At 48.6% G+C, this 14,550-nt stretch overlaps 1 protein-coding gene across 1 annotated transcript in view; it reads right to left on the bottom strand.

The window, feature by feature from the left end:
• Positions 1-14,550, bottom strand: part of LOC105279317 (fat-like cadherin-related tumor suppressor homolog) — a 267,558-nt gene that overhangs the window by 170,531 nt on the left and 82,477 nt on the right. The window contains exons 2-3 of the mRNA XM_026969956.1: positions 4,492-5,472; positions 1,450-4,157 (exon numbers count right to left, since the gene is read on the bottom strand). Coding sequence (XP_026825757.1) covers positions 1,450-4,157; positions 4,492-5,336 — 3,553 coding nt within the window. The 5' untranslated portion in view covers positions 5,337-5,472. The remainder of the gene's footprint in view (positions 1-1,449; positions 4,158-4,491; positions 5,473-14,550) is intronic.

Here is a 14,550-nt window from a genome sequence, read left to right on the forward strand (position 1 = left end):
TCTATCATCACCTACACCTAATTGTTCATTATAATTGAGGAGGACCAGCGTCTAACGCAAATATAGGGATGTTGCGTGTGGAAGTATTTTTGCGAGTCTCGCGAATTAGCGACCCATTTGCTCGCAAGAGTTTTCGTCTCGCCCGGTGCATTCATCAGGAAACGATCATCGGAACATTATGACCGCGCGCCGTGACCGAACGTGGTCGCCCTACGTGAACGTACGCAGAAATTAGCCATTAAGCGGAATGACGCGCGATTTCTCGAGAGACGTTTCCGCGGTGAAAGGGGACTTGCCAGGCGGAGATTTAACGCGTCTCGCGCACTCGAAAAAAAGGAGGGTCCCCGCGTGGCACCGTAATTCAATTAGGCTCGCCACATCGGAATTTAATGGACTGCGACGCTGCAGCTTCGCGTTGGACCGGTGCCACGGCGCGGGCCGTGTCCGATGCAGAAAAGGGCACGGCGTGGTACGTTGCGCGCGCCCCCCTTTTGTGCTCGAAGGACCGGAAAGGACAAAGGTTCCATCAGAGAAAGAGAACGTTCCTCTCGTGCAGATACGTCATAAATGTTCCCGCATAAAGGGAGCGAAATAAATGTCCCCGAAAAGACGTGCCTTTATAACGGAGTTGTTCACGATTATCGATTAATCTTTTGTATCAATCTATAAATCGTGTGAGAAGTCTAAATTGAATACGTGAGATAAAAGATTTGAAATTGCACTTTCTATTAAGTTACGTGATGCAGAATAACCCCCTTGTATCCGCTTGTTTGACCCCGTGTTTGAGTTATGACACGTGTTAAATGTTACCTCTCGGTTACGCGGTAACTCTCGGCGTTTCCTATTTATCTAATAGGAATGCCGTGATTTATACGAATACGTAGACGCGATGTGTTTTTTCCCGAGAGCCACCCATTTATTAACGCAAAGATATTTACGAATGCGCGCAACCGTTGTGGCGAGTAAATTGAAATCGCCGCTACGCGATCGGATACGTTTAACTTGCCACGCGGGACTCTATACTCGCCGTTTATTGAACGGGATATTGGGAAATCTTGGTGAGACCCCCGTGATACTCGTTTCGTTCGCTTTCTCAAAGGAGGCGCACATCTTGCGATATTTGATTGGAAATTCCTGAATTCAATATGGTCGCGGCGATTTACGTGAAACGTACAGACCCGGAACTTATTGCTAAGAAGTGCACACAGTCGACGTCGATTAAAGTTCAGCGGTGTTCTAAAAAAAGAGCCGAACCGTTCGCTCTCTCAATTTCCATTTCGTTTCCATAAATTCTGCCTTCTCCGTTTCTCGAAAAAAAAGATGCGAGAAGAAATTTGCCCGATTGTAGCACGATAGTTAATGGAGTTTTGTCCTGCTGAGCTGTTGGATTACGATAAATCTTGGTGGCTCCCGTTCAGCCTTTCAATGATAAAGCAATTAATCACTCACCTTCGTCGTCGATGGAGAAGATGCCAACACCGTCGCCGTCCCGGATGCTGTATCCGACTCTGGAATCCCCACCCGGCGGATCCGCGTCCTTCGCCCGCACCGTGGTGACGAGGGTGCCAATCGGTTGGTTCTCAAACACGCTCGCGGATACAACGAAATCATCGAACACTGGCGCGTGCAAGTTCTCATTCACATCAACCACTTCAATTATCAACATCGTCTCGGATGACAGAGACGGCTCACCACGGTCGCTCGCGACTATCGTTAGCGTGTGCACCTGCCGCTCTTCAAAGTCGAGGCTCTGGGTTGTTCTCACTGTACCCGACACCTTGTCAACCTTGAAGAAACCCTCGCTCTCCATGGCGTCCGACAGATAATATTCCACGTCGCCGCCTGCGCCTTCGTCGGGATCCGTAGCATCTACGACCGCCACGACTGTCCACACTGGCACATCTTCGCGTATCTTGACGTTGTAACTCGACAGCGCGAACGTGGGCGCATTGTCGTTCACGTCGTCCACTGTAACTCGCACCAACGCGTCCGAGTACATGGGCGGGGTGTCAGTCCCCTTACCGCCGTTGTCGCGTGCACGAATTCTCAGCTCGTAGATCTCCTGTCGTTCCCGATCGAGCTTGCCAAAGACACTTAGCACACCGGTCACGGGATCCACGCGGAAATCGTTGGTCTCCGTCACGAGGGAGTAGGTGATGCGCGCGTTGTCGCCGAGATCGGCATCGGTAGCATTAGCTCGCCACACGTTTGTGCCGTTCAGGGCGGTCTCGGAGATCCGAAAGCTCGCTAAAGATTTTTCGAACTTCGGGGCGTTGTCGTTCACGTCGAGAACGGTAACCGGCAGCATTTTCGAGGCGGACTTCTGCGGCTTTCCCAAATCAAACACGCTTATGTTCAGATAATACTCGCTCTCACGCTCGCGGTCAAGGTAACCGATTGTCTTGAGATCACCGGTATCCGGATCGATGCCAAAGACGGAGTCACGGTCGCCGCTGGAGATGACGAACACGAGCTTACCATTGTAGTCGAGGTCGCGATCGCGGGCGCGTATCCGTTCGAGCGTTGTGCCGAGCTTAACTGACTCGTTCACCCGTATCTCATTCGGAAATTCGATGAACTCGGGTGCGTGCACGTTCTCGCCATAACGACTCGGAGTCAGGGTAAACTCATCATCCCGTGACGGCATGTTGTTCCGTTCCGCGGAGGCGATCGCGTCCGTCAATCTGCGCGCCACGCCGGTGTCGTGGCATTCAAACGCACCAGTCTCATCCGTCAGCAGCTTCGTGCCCAGATTCCGCTTGGCGTTCACCAGATGTATGTGCACGGGATTGACGTCCGCAAAATGCGTGCCGTCGGTGGCGGTAACGTTAACGGTCCTTTCGGTAACCTTGACGTCCGACAAGTCGCAGGCGACCGAGAGGACACCGCTGGCCGAATCGAGAGCGAAGCAGCCGTCCGAATTGCCGGATACAATGCGGTAACTGATGATGTTGCCGGCGTCAAAATCGATCGCGGACACCGTGATGATCTCGGAACCGATGGACACGTAACGCGGCACGTGGCCGGTGCAGTCGATGCGCTCAAACTGTGGTCGGTTATCGTTGACGTCGCGCAGCTTCACTCGCAGTCGCATCTCCGCCTGTCGCCGGTATGGCAAACCCCAATCACTAGCGCGTACATGAAGCAAATATTCCCGCTTCATGGTCTCGTAATCGAGCACCTGCCTGGTCTTGACTATGCCAGAGAAGTGATCGATCTCGAACGGCACCTTCTTCAGGTTGTCGATGCTGTAGGATATGTAGGCGTTCTCGCCGGAGTCACGGTCTTTCGCGTTTACCCGCACGACCGATGTGCCCGCCGGTTCATTCTCGTCTATCCATACCTCCATCTCCGACTGTTCGAATGTGGGATCGTTGTCGTTCGTGTCGACTACGTTGATCTTCACCTTGGCCGAGGACTGCTTCCTGGTACCAGCGTTACCCTGATCGATCGCCGATACCGTGAGTGTATAAAACGCCTTCTTCTCGGCGTCGAGTTCGACGGCCGTATACAGCATCCCGGTCTCGGCATTCACGTAAAATTCACCACCCTCGTTGCCGCCCACTATCTCGAGGTACACGAGCGCATTCCTGCCTTCGTCCGCGTCCGTTACCTTGAGTCGGATCACCGGCGTATTGACGGGTGCGGTTTCCGGCACCTTCACCTCATAAATTTCATGGCTGAACACGGGAGCATTGTCGTTCACGTCGACTAGCTGCACCGGTACGAATTTGTAGTTGTAACGCTGCGGCACCCCGCGGTCCGTCGCACGTAGGGTGAGATTGTAACCCTGCAGCGCTGTTTCGCGATCCAGCAGGTGCAACACCTCGATGTTGTACTCGCCGGAGCGCGGCCCACCAACTGGGCGCACCCTGAAGTGGCCAGCCGGATCGCCGCCCACGATGTCGAGACTCGCGATTTGGCCGTGTACGCCCTTGTCGCGATCGGTCACCCGCACGATCGCGTAAATGTCGGCGTTCGAGTTCTCTACGATGTTGGGCAGCTTAAGCACGTAGATCTCGGGTGCGTACAGGTTCACCTGCTGCACCCTGATCGTGACCCTCGCGGTACTCGCACGGCTGGTACCCACACTGCGAAGCAGGGCGCCGCGATCCTTCGCTAAGACTATCAGCTCGTGTATAGCGCGTTCCGCGTACCTAATGAGAAAAGCGAATTGTTTGCTACATTGTTTGTCGCACAAGATATTTTATAAATATTTTAGAGATGATTTGCAAAGAAAAATAGAATTTTTTATTTTAGAGTTAATGATTATTTTAGGCACATAACAGAATTTTGCAAGAATAGTTGACAGGAAAAATAAAATATATTAATTAATTGTTGAAGTTTCTCAGATTCAAAATTTATATATTTGTACATATACATATATATAAAAGAAGAGAGAGAGAGAGAAAGAAAGAGTGTTGTATGAGATCAGACAAAATTGCAAAGTTAAACAATGAAATTTAAAGTGAAACAGACTCAGGCACTTACCTGAGTGGTCTTGTGAGCGTTATCACGCCACTGACCGGATGAACGGCAAACTGATCGTTCTCCTCGGAGAAGCTATAGTAAATCTCGCCGTTTCTGCCGAGATCGGCGTCTTCGGCGATTACCCTGAGTATGCTGCGGTGCAAAGGCGTGTCCTCCGTCACGATAGTCTCGTACTCGGTCGGATAGAACAGCGGATTGAGATCGTTCGTATCGAGAATCGTCACCACCACTGTGGCGTCCACGTCACGCGTCATCACGCGGTTCTTGCTGTCCCGCCTGTTCAACGTAGCACGCACCTCGAGCACATATCGGTCCTTACGTTCGCGATTCAACACGTCGACGTTACTGGTCCGCGTCCGTATCAGAAGGAAGCAAAAATCGCCGACCGTACGCTCCTCCGCCTTGAAGAACTTATCGCGGTCACCGCTCACTATACGGAACTTGATATCGACGTCGCTATCGGCAGACGCGAGTTTGATGCCCATCCGCTCCGCGGGCACAACGTACGTTTTGCCGATCGAATTCTCAGGAATGGAAACGTTGTACAGTGGCTGAGTGAAGCGGAACTCGGTCTCGGGCAAGGGTACGTTCGCGTCACCCTCCAATGAGATTGACGGGGTTGGCGCGATCGACAAAATCGACGACTTCATTGATCCGCCGTTGCCGACATCGCCGTCGTCGACGCCGCCGCTGTCTCCACCTGCACTTCCATCGACGCCGCGTGGCGGTAGGAAAGAGGTCGTCGACGCGAAAGTGTCGGAAGACGGAGAGCCGGCCGTGGCCGCGAACAGCCACAGCCATAACCATGGCCAGGCGTGCAGTACGCGCTGCTTCATCCTACGCATGGTGGTGTCGCTAGCTCATCGTCGATGTTTGTCGACAAACGCTTCCGCCCGGGTTGTTCTTCGTCCAGTGGAACGAGGCCACTGCAAGGCGTTGCGAGGGACTTCCAGCCTTGTTTCGCGTATCGGCTGCGGTCACCTGAAACAGATCGAAACCAGAGACGTCAAAGTTAGACGGGATGACGAATTTACTCGAGAACGCGGAAAGCTTGTGGCGGTCCAATAATCTAGCACGTGAATAGCGAGTGCACCGCGAAGATCCGTGCTTATCCTCAGGCGACAGCTACCGGCTTCCAGCCGATCGAGCGCGAAGACTAGACGATTCAAGAGAGGAAGTTAGGACGAGCGGAGGGGAGGGCATGGGCGCGGACGGGACATCTTTCCGGTCGCGCATCGTTGATCGATTGAGTACATTACGGAGTGGTGGATTACTGGAGTGTGAGACGCCGCAGAGTGTACAGGAAACGAATGCCGCAAGTTTCAAAACGATTATTTTAATGACTAGACTCTTAACTTCCTTCAATTGTCCATTTCGTGGAATTTCATTCTGCATAGAGGAGACAATCAAACTCAATTACGTGTTCGTTACGTCGCTTTGCTAAGGCACAGTTACGGGTCACGGGTGAGCGCTCGCTGTGCTATATTCGTCGATACCATCAATACTAGAATTAAAATTGCACCGACATATTACAGTGCAATTGATCGAATTTACCATACGTATAAAATTCAGCTTGAAGTATTCTCGATAAGATTACTAAGTTATTCATGAAGAATCTATTTCGTACGTGTGGCCTGGATTTAATCTTTCGAGTGTGTGGAATGAAAGTGATTAAAAGCATTAGCACTTAAAGACCAATCATCGATTTGCGATTTTCCGATAATAATGTATGGAGAAAAGATAGATTAGTACTAATTATGTCCATTATAAAATTCTACGTATTATATTTGCGAAGTTGAAATAAAGCGGTATAAGAGTGGTATAAAAAATAAAAAAATAATTTCGGGCACACCGAAAGTCCCATTTTCCCAAAACTACGCTAAGTCAAATGCATCAGTAGTTTCTCGTGAATCCAACCACTGCGACAATCACTTTTCCACCCGACAGTTTCACGACCAAAGTTCCCGATATCAGCGGCTCGCGTCAGAACACCAAGCGGGATATACGATAGGGGCACCAGGATTTTGCCTATCTTCCCAGAGAGAAAGAGAGAGAGCATCCTATACGCTTGTGTGCACTCCAATCTTGACCAGCGGTGTCCCCGATGCTCACGAGTCGGTGTATCTCGTCCCGCGTTTGACAGCTCGATATCGATGCGTTTACCATCGGAATAAAAACGGTATGTCATTTGGACGAGAATGCCAGACAATCCGACAAAAAGAGCACATTCTTCGCTGATCCGTTGAAAGTTTCGAGAAACGTTTGCGATCAAGAAAACCCAATTAATTTAATGTCAAATTACTCACCGTTGAGCTTACGTGATGGAGAGAATAAGAGCGACTGCTCGAGTGTACCGCTTGACGACTTTCTATGATCGCGTAATTATCTCACGGAGATGAGACGACGAGTGATTGCTTCGTCGCAAACAAGTCGCGAAATCGCAAGGAAGGAAGGAACTGTTTTCCCAAAGTTATCCCGCTCGCAAATTTGTGGCGCAACTTGTCACTGAAGGAAGCATCGGTTTTAACGATAGCAGCAGAGGCAAGATGAATCCTTCAATGTCTGTAAAGCGAAACGCAAGAACACCAGTGTGAGTTTCTCGGCAGATCGCGCGCTTTCGTTAAACGAGGAACGTTCACGCGAGCTCGGTGCCAATTACGCAGTCGTCGATTCGTAACCGACGTAATAAAAAGTGCTTAAACGTCGGTGCATTTTCCTCGTCTCCGCAATTCCTGCGTGCTACCTTGCTGCGATAATGTACCTGAAGAACGCGCGAGCGCGCTCAGGTAAGCATAAGTAAAACGAGGCAATCGGCCGAGTCCGCGCCAGGTTGGCGCCGCTGAACATTCGCATTACGCTGCTACCGCGTCTGAAGTCTTGCTACCTAGCCTTGAACGCTTCGTCGACCGGTTGACATTCCCTCGTATTCTCAATCTCGGATCGTTAACTGTTAATGAGATGTTGCGTTCCCCTTTCACGTGCGGACCGAAAATTGCGAAGAAGCTCGTTCATTTGCGACGTTCATTTGCACCGTGAGTCGTATTTAATATCGATGCTCCGAGAAAGACCAACTGAAAAACCGCAATCCATGATAAATGAAGAATTCCTCTCAGCAAACAATTTCTGTTTCGCGGACAAAAAATTTAATCACGTTTTCGAGTTGGGAATTAAATCAATCTCAGAATCACCGACAGATTTAATGGATACGCATACGTGACACTTGCGAATCACATGTAACAGCGGTAGAACGAGAGGTATTAATCGATATACTCAAGGATATTCCGACTTCCACGTGAACGTGACAACATTCGCCGCCACCATATCAAATATGCTCTTCAGCAACCGCATCGACCGCGGAATACATTTTCCTCGGATTTACACCCGGTTGCGTTACACGGTCAAGTCCAGAAGAAATCTCGCAATCTTCCCAAATATATTTGCATACGACGTCGGAAGCGCAGGAAGATCCGACTGTGCGTGATTCCGTCGAATGCATACGCAAATAAAATCGCGTTTTCTTTCGTGTTCGTTTAAATTTACAAGACACCCACGTAGACCGATGAGTAGACGAATGATAAATAGACCAGGACGTCAGCCAAATTCCTTTCGCAATTTTTCTCTTCGAGTTCACCGACATGTAACAGGGTAGCAATGATTGCGACAAAGAGAGATTATGTGGATATCGAGAACGATGGACGGCCGAGATTGCGCTCGGTGGTCTCCCGGAAGCGGTGGACTTTTTTCTGTTTCAAAGGAGTCGTGACACTGACGTAAAATTGTAGAAACAGCGAATCGTAGCGTGAAGGCTTCACCCTTTGACAGCCACGCAAAAACATTCGAGCGAAATCACGTACCGCTCTTTTCCCTCCGGTCCTTTTCTTTCTCTCATTTTCTTGTCTCGATGAGGTCTGAGCAGCTTCGAGTTCGCCGTGAGGAAAGCTGAGAAAACGACGGATTTCAAAACCTTCGGAGGCGGCCTCTCACGACGTTCGGAGGTCGCGACAATGCTCGCGCAGAAACTCGTTTTGCGAGTTAAATCGAGCATGAATTGCGATGCCGCGCGCAGAAAACGTGGAGTTTCAGCCACGAAGAGAGGGAGAGAAAATCGAAGGCCGGGGATTTAAAACGATCGAGGGACGGATAGCAACGGAACAGAAGGAAAATCGCGCGTCGATCCGCCCGAGATATATAATATATTCTCGCGATATCTTCTCATTTTTTCTTTTTTGTGTGGATGAATGTATGTACGTTTGTTCACTCCAGTGCTATCAGCGGGAAAATGCGCGGCTGTATGAACCACCAGCAAGAACAACGCAACGCCGTCGTTATTTCAATGCGAACTACGTGGACGACCGCACAAGTGTCTGCTTGGCGAACAAACGTGCGCGAGCAACAGAATTAATTTCTGTGGACGGACTACCGATTGTGCGTGCATACGAATCCTCAGCGTGACGAATTTTGCCAGTTTACGGAATAAACATACCTCACCGCTTCGTCTCGATCAAGCCGAAAAGGCAGCCCACGGCTGAACACAACCACACGGAATATTCGACGCGCCATTATTCTGGAAACGTATTCGCGACGATCCGCTCTCGCGGTTCCTCCGCAAAAACAGAAACAACGAGACAAATCCGATTAATACCGGCGGTACCGTATCCCCGCGCGCGCAGTATAATCGCCCTGAATTCGCGCCTCTGGCTTTTATCTCACCAATGCAAAGCAAAAAGAACGTGTTTACTATTTGCCGTAATGCTGCTCGAAAGCTCGCAAATGTCTCGTTTCAGATGCGCATTAAATTTTAATTCAATAAGACTGTTGACTTTATGCAAAAGAGATGGTATATTCCGTCAGTTCTCTCGTCAGAAGGATAATTTTTATAGCACCGAAATGGTTAAGTTAAACATGAGTTATTCCACTATCAAGAAGAAAGATTGAAATTTTTCATTTAAAATCAAGTTTTAACTGCGTATATTCGTTATTATTGCGTCTCGTGTAAATTTATAGAATCACTAATCCGTTATCAGCACCTGGATTTTTGTCTCGACTTGATTTCTCGCAGATGCTTCATCTTTTAAGAACACATAGTTTTTTATTGGACGATATATCTTTCCTTATCTTCGCTGCAACGTATTAATAAGAAGCGAACGCTGCTCTTCTCAATCGCTTCATTCCAGATATCCACTCAAGAATGTCTTAAAATACATGTCAGAGTTTCTCAATAGGCTAACGCGGAAGTGCCTTCCTTTATACACTCCACTAATGTCAAACCGAATTTCGAGTAATGCTCCGACTAAGAATCGATACGTCGAAGATAAAGTTGGAAAGCAGGAAGGCCGTTGAACGCAGAACACCGCATCATCGTTCTGACAGGTCGATAAGTATTCTTAACTGAGGACATAATTGGCACAATGATAGGACAAGAATACCTGATGAACTATCATGGTGCTTCCCTCGGTTAAGTACTTCACCACGATTATATACACGAGTTCACGAAGCGAACGTTCGCGTTTATGGAAGCCGTCATTCGCATCGCGTTAGAGATATTCCAAGAGTCCGAGTGCGAACTCTCGCACAGCACCACGGGAGCTATTACTACATCGTAAAACCGACGTCTCGCTCTTTAGTGGAATTATCCGGGCAAGTCCCGGTAACGCTTACCTTCTCGCGCGATTTATAGGTCGCGTTTTCCCCGGTTCGGTTGTGCCTCACGCACGTTTATAGTGAGCGCTCGCGTATGAGCGCGCTTCCTCGACGAGCGATCAAGTTTTGCGACGGAATGTTGCTAAAAAAAAATCAAACTCCTCTGAGCCATTTATTACATGTCGCGCTGCTACGTTAAATAGAATTTCTTGCACCCAGTCGCGAAGTTAGTGGATTGCGCTCTATCGTATGGCGTCTAATACATGAAAGTTTGACAAGTACACTATACGGATACACTATACGGATCAGGCGAACAGGGAACGGACATGCTCTCGAGCATTATTCGTTCTTCTCTCTCGCTCTCTCTCTCTCACTTCGCATTTTACGTATCTCCACGTACCAACGCGAATTGTCCTGAGGTCTAAGGCGCGAGGAATACTTCCGACGCTAATAATAACGGCGGTACTCTTACCTCGAGTCGTGCTCCACCGCACGTAATTGCATAGAACGCTAAGAGAGAAAACGCGCATCCTCTATCAGAAAATACGCGTCGGCCACCGCGTCGGCGCCAACAGAACAGCGTACGGCGTTGCACGCGAGCGATCGCGCTCAAAAAAAATGTGGATTCATCGAGATTAAACCGGTGTGTCGATATGGTGAGCGTGCCGACATGAGTGTGATCGTCGTTTTGTAGTTTTTCCCGTCAGTGGCAGTGGTCGACGGGCTTACGTTAATTAAACCCACTTGGCAATCCTCTTTGGCATCATCGCGGTCGTTGTAACGCGCAAGAAGAATAAAAGCCGTTCAGGTAGCCGCAGTTTGCGTTAACCGACATGGGGATCGGTCGGTCGCGAGCAACGGATATTGCAACGGTGAAAATTGTGCAAAATGCACACCAAGATGTCCGTTTGATGCAGGTTTTTTCCTCTAGTAAAGAGGATTTCCGTGTTTCTTCACGTGGTAATCTAGTCGCGTGCACACGTCACATGTTGACAACGAAGCAAGATACGTCATCACAGCCTCCGCTTTTACATCTTTGCGAATGCACTTTGTGAACCGCGAGTAACGCGACCGGTTTCACAAATGAAGGACTAGCGAAGCTACTTTGGCGAAATGCGGCTGCCGTTGAGGAACGACGACTCATCCAACAAGACACTCATGTGAACGTAACATAACGTTGCAACGGAGTTTTAAGATCTAGACAGAAGGCGGACAACAGTGAGGATCGTGCGAGATTTTTACTATACCATTCCTGCAAGGAGAGCGAGCACGGAAAAGGAAAAAACATATCGAGTGTAGGAGAAAAAAAAACGACAAAAGCAGCGTTCTAATTGCCGACACCTTTGAACGCCGTAATCCAGTAATGCAAATACGACTCCCAGCCGTGATTTTCTTCCTTCTCCCTCGCATATCAGCAGGTAAATTTTTTCGAGCTCGCACTGAAACTCGTCTGTTTTTATACCGGTGCAGCTTAAACGACGGACTGGAACGTCGTATCAGGAACGAGTATCATTTAAAATACCTACATTCGTTAGATGGATTTAAGCCGTAACAGCGTAAGATACAATTTTATATAAATAAAAAAATTAAATAAAGATTCTATAAAACGTATCCAACGTATGACAATTTAACGTTTTTGATGTTCACGTTTACATTTACATCTTGGCCATTCGTTGTTCGTAATAGGTACTTAATATTGTTAAGAATAAATGTTAAGAATTTGATGATACAAAACGTTTGATAACAGTAAAATCTCGTAATCCTGAAAAATGTGCACTATACTACTTTATTTCACAAATGACGAGGGGCTATTCGAGCGGTTAGAAATTTCATGGGGTTCACCATCTGCGCGCAGGATGAATCCGATATCTCTAAAATCATCCCTTCGAATTTTTCCGCTTCATTTCAACCCGGCTGGCGAGCAGGGTCGCACGATACGGTCTCGTCTTTCGAAGCGGGATGCGTCTGCAACGGCAAACAATCACGCTGACGATCGGACTAGCGCTGACCGACCCTCCCTATGCTCTTTCCCCATGGTTGAAATGGAGAACGTGCTCCGACTCGTCGTTGCATTCGCTGTCCTGTGCGGGACCGACACAGCAACAAACGGGGCCCACCCGCATTTGGACGTCGTCCTTGACAAATGGTCGCTGGCGATTAAATCAATCCGGGGAGATATGGCTCTCTCGCGCTAGCGCGACACGTCATGGTCGACACGTTGCGTGGTCCCGCTATTTATGTGCTTCCACGCGATCGCGATTCGAATTCGAGCGAGCGAGCGAGCGATCGAAGCGGGAGAGGCCGACTGTTTCGCTCGCTCGCTCGCTTCATCGGATCCTGTTATCCCGGCTTGCCTCCCATCGGCTTTTCGGTTTGCCGGCGGTCGCAGAATGGATTTGTTGACTCACGCCGACTTTTCCCAACGCACCAATAAAGTTAATCCGCGCCGCCGATCCCTCAAAACAATCGATATATTCGTTCTGCGCGCGTTAGTTATCGTCATGATTGTTCGCCGTGTTTGGTTTCAGAATGGGTGAATCCAAGCGTTCAGCCTCCTTTCGCAGAGGGAATGAGAATGCTGATCTTTCTTCTCCGTTATTCCTCCCTCTTGACCGCCGCCGGATATAATTCCTCGAGATGCGGCTCGCTGCAACGATTATTCCGGACGAATCGGAATTACGGCCCTTAGATCGTGCGACCATATTTAGCGGCGCGGCGGAAACCAGTTCACCAACAAAGGCGCACGAGCACACACTGGCGTTAATAGGGTGTACGAGTGATCTTAATGAGGTAGACCATCGTGCGCGCAAGGGAGCATCGAGCGTGGGTACCCGCGTACCATCAAAAGTCCGATACACGACCGGAAAGGACAGAACCAGCCGCCTTTGTCCGGCGGTCCCATTCGAGAGACCGTAGGATTCCACGATGTGTAATGGATTTATTTTCAGGTGTTGTTCTTCTTTCATCTGTACGAGATTACGAAACATGGAGGCGCCGAACAACCGTAGAGAGAACCCAAGAACTGTAGGAAAATTGTGTCTACGTATATCTGTATATATTTATCTCTCTTTCTCTTTTTCTCTCTAGTGAAACACTCGTCTCCAGATAATCATCGCGAAAGCAAATCGTTGCCGCGGAAAAATGAGCGGACCGTGTGTCAAAGGGGACTCGGACTATAATTTACGTGTATTCTTGCTAAGGTCTTGATCGTATCAAAGCGCGCCAGGACGATTACGAAAGTACGCGCGGTATTCGCAAGTACTCCTACCTTCAACCGGGCATTAATGACCATAATGAAACACGATATTGCAGTGTGATGAGAATGACGCGCGACATCACGATAATGTAACACGGTACTTAGCGTTGACACATGTGTCCCCGTGTACGTATATCTGGTCAAAAATTTCTTTCTCGTTTACTTGGCAGGATACTCTGAAACTCCCACATCGCTAATGAACAAAACTCAAGGTAAATTCGAGAGGAACATTCGTTCAATGTTTGCCTGGACTGGGTAAATCGAGTGAATCTCGATTTTCAGAAATGTTCAGGCTGCGCTTGGATTTGTCTGCTATTAAAATCAAGATGAAATTCAAATGAAGATAAAATGAAACAAAAACGTGCATCGTTTAGTATTACTGTCGAGAAATCGTTAAAAAATTATGCTTAATGTAACTAATTCACGCGGCCGATATTACTTTTGTAAGAAATTAAGGAATTTTGTTAGATACGGTCCTGTGCGTCGCGATGCCAGTGACTCGAAATTCGACTATTGCGCAAGATATTGTCACGTGAGTTAAAGGTGTCGATCTATGATTGGCGGATTGAGATACGAGGATCTCGCGTATCGGCTCGAAGGTTCGCGGATCGCGAGAATAGCAAGTCACTCGTTGGCACTCATACGCGGAAGTCATGCGTACGGAAGAGTCGCCTGTTAGCACTCATACGTAGCAGTCGCACGTTAGACGATAAGCCTAGCAACGTGAGGTTAGATCGGCCGGTCTGAGTCCTTTGTCGTGCAGTCGCTTATGTCGTATCGCGCAGTTGTTGTACATCGTGCGTATGTCGTAATAAACATATCACGTTGAAGTGCGATTGTTTAATCGAGTTACCAAACCCGATTCCCCACGTGCCTGGACAGCGGAACACTGTTGTACTAGTAGGAGAAGAAGACTACGAGCCATCCTACCTATCTCTCTCTCTACTTGAGATTTGAAAAAGAATCTTACACTTTCGTTTGCCATTTTCTCAACTGATAAGTGCAGCAACAAAAACGCGATATGGAAGTTTCCGCGAAAATTCCTGCGATTCTGCTCTACGAAGCAGGTACCAGGAGTAAAATTTGTCGACGCACTGTTCCTGTTCCATCCGGTGGGCTTCCATCTGGAAACGAAATACGTGAAAGGCCCCTTCCTCTCGTAC

Source organism: Ooceraea biroi, chromosome 5 (assembly GCF_003672135.1).
Source record: "Ooceraea biroi isolate clonal line C1 chromosome 5, Obir_v5.4, whole genome shotgun sequence".
In the NCBI taxonomy this organism is placed as follows: Eukaryota; Metazoa; Arthropoda; class Insecta; order Hymenoptera; family Formicidae; genus Ooceraea; species Ooceraea biroi.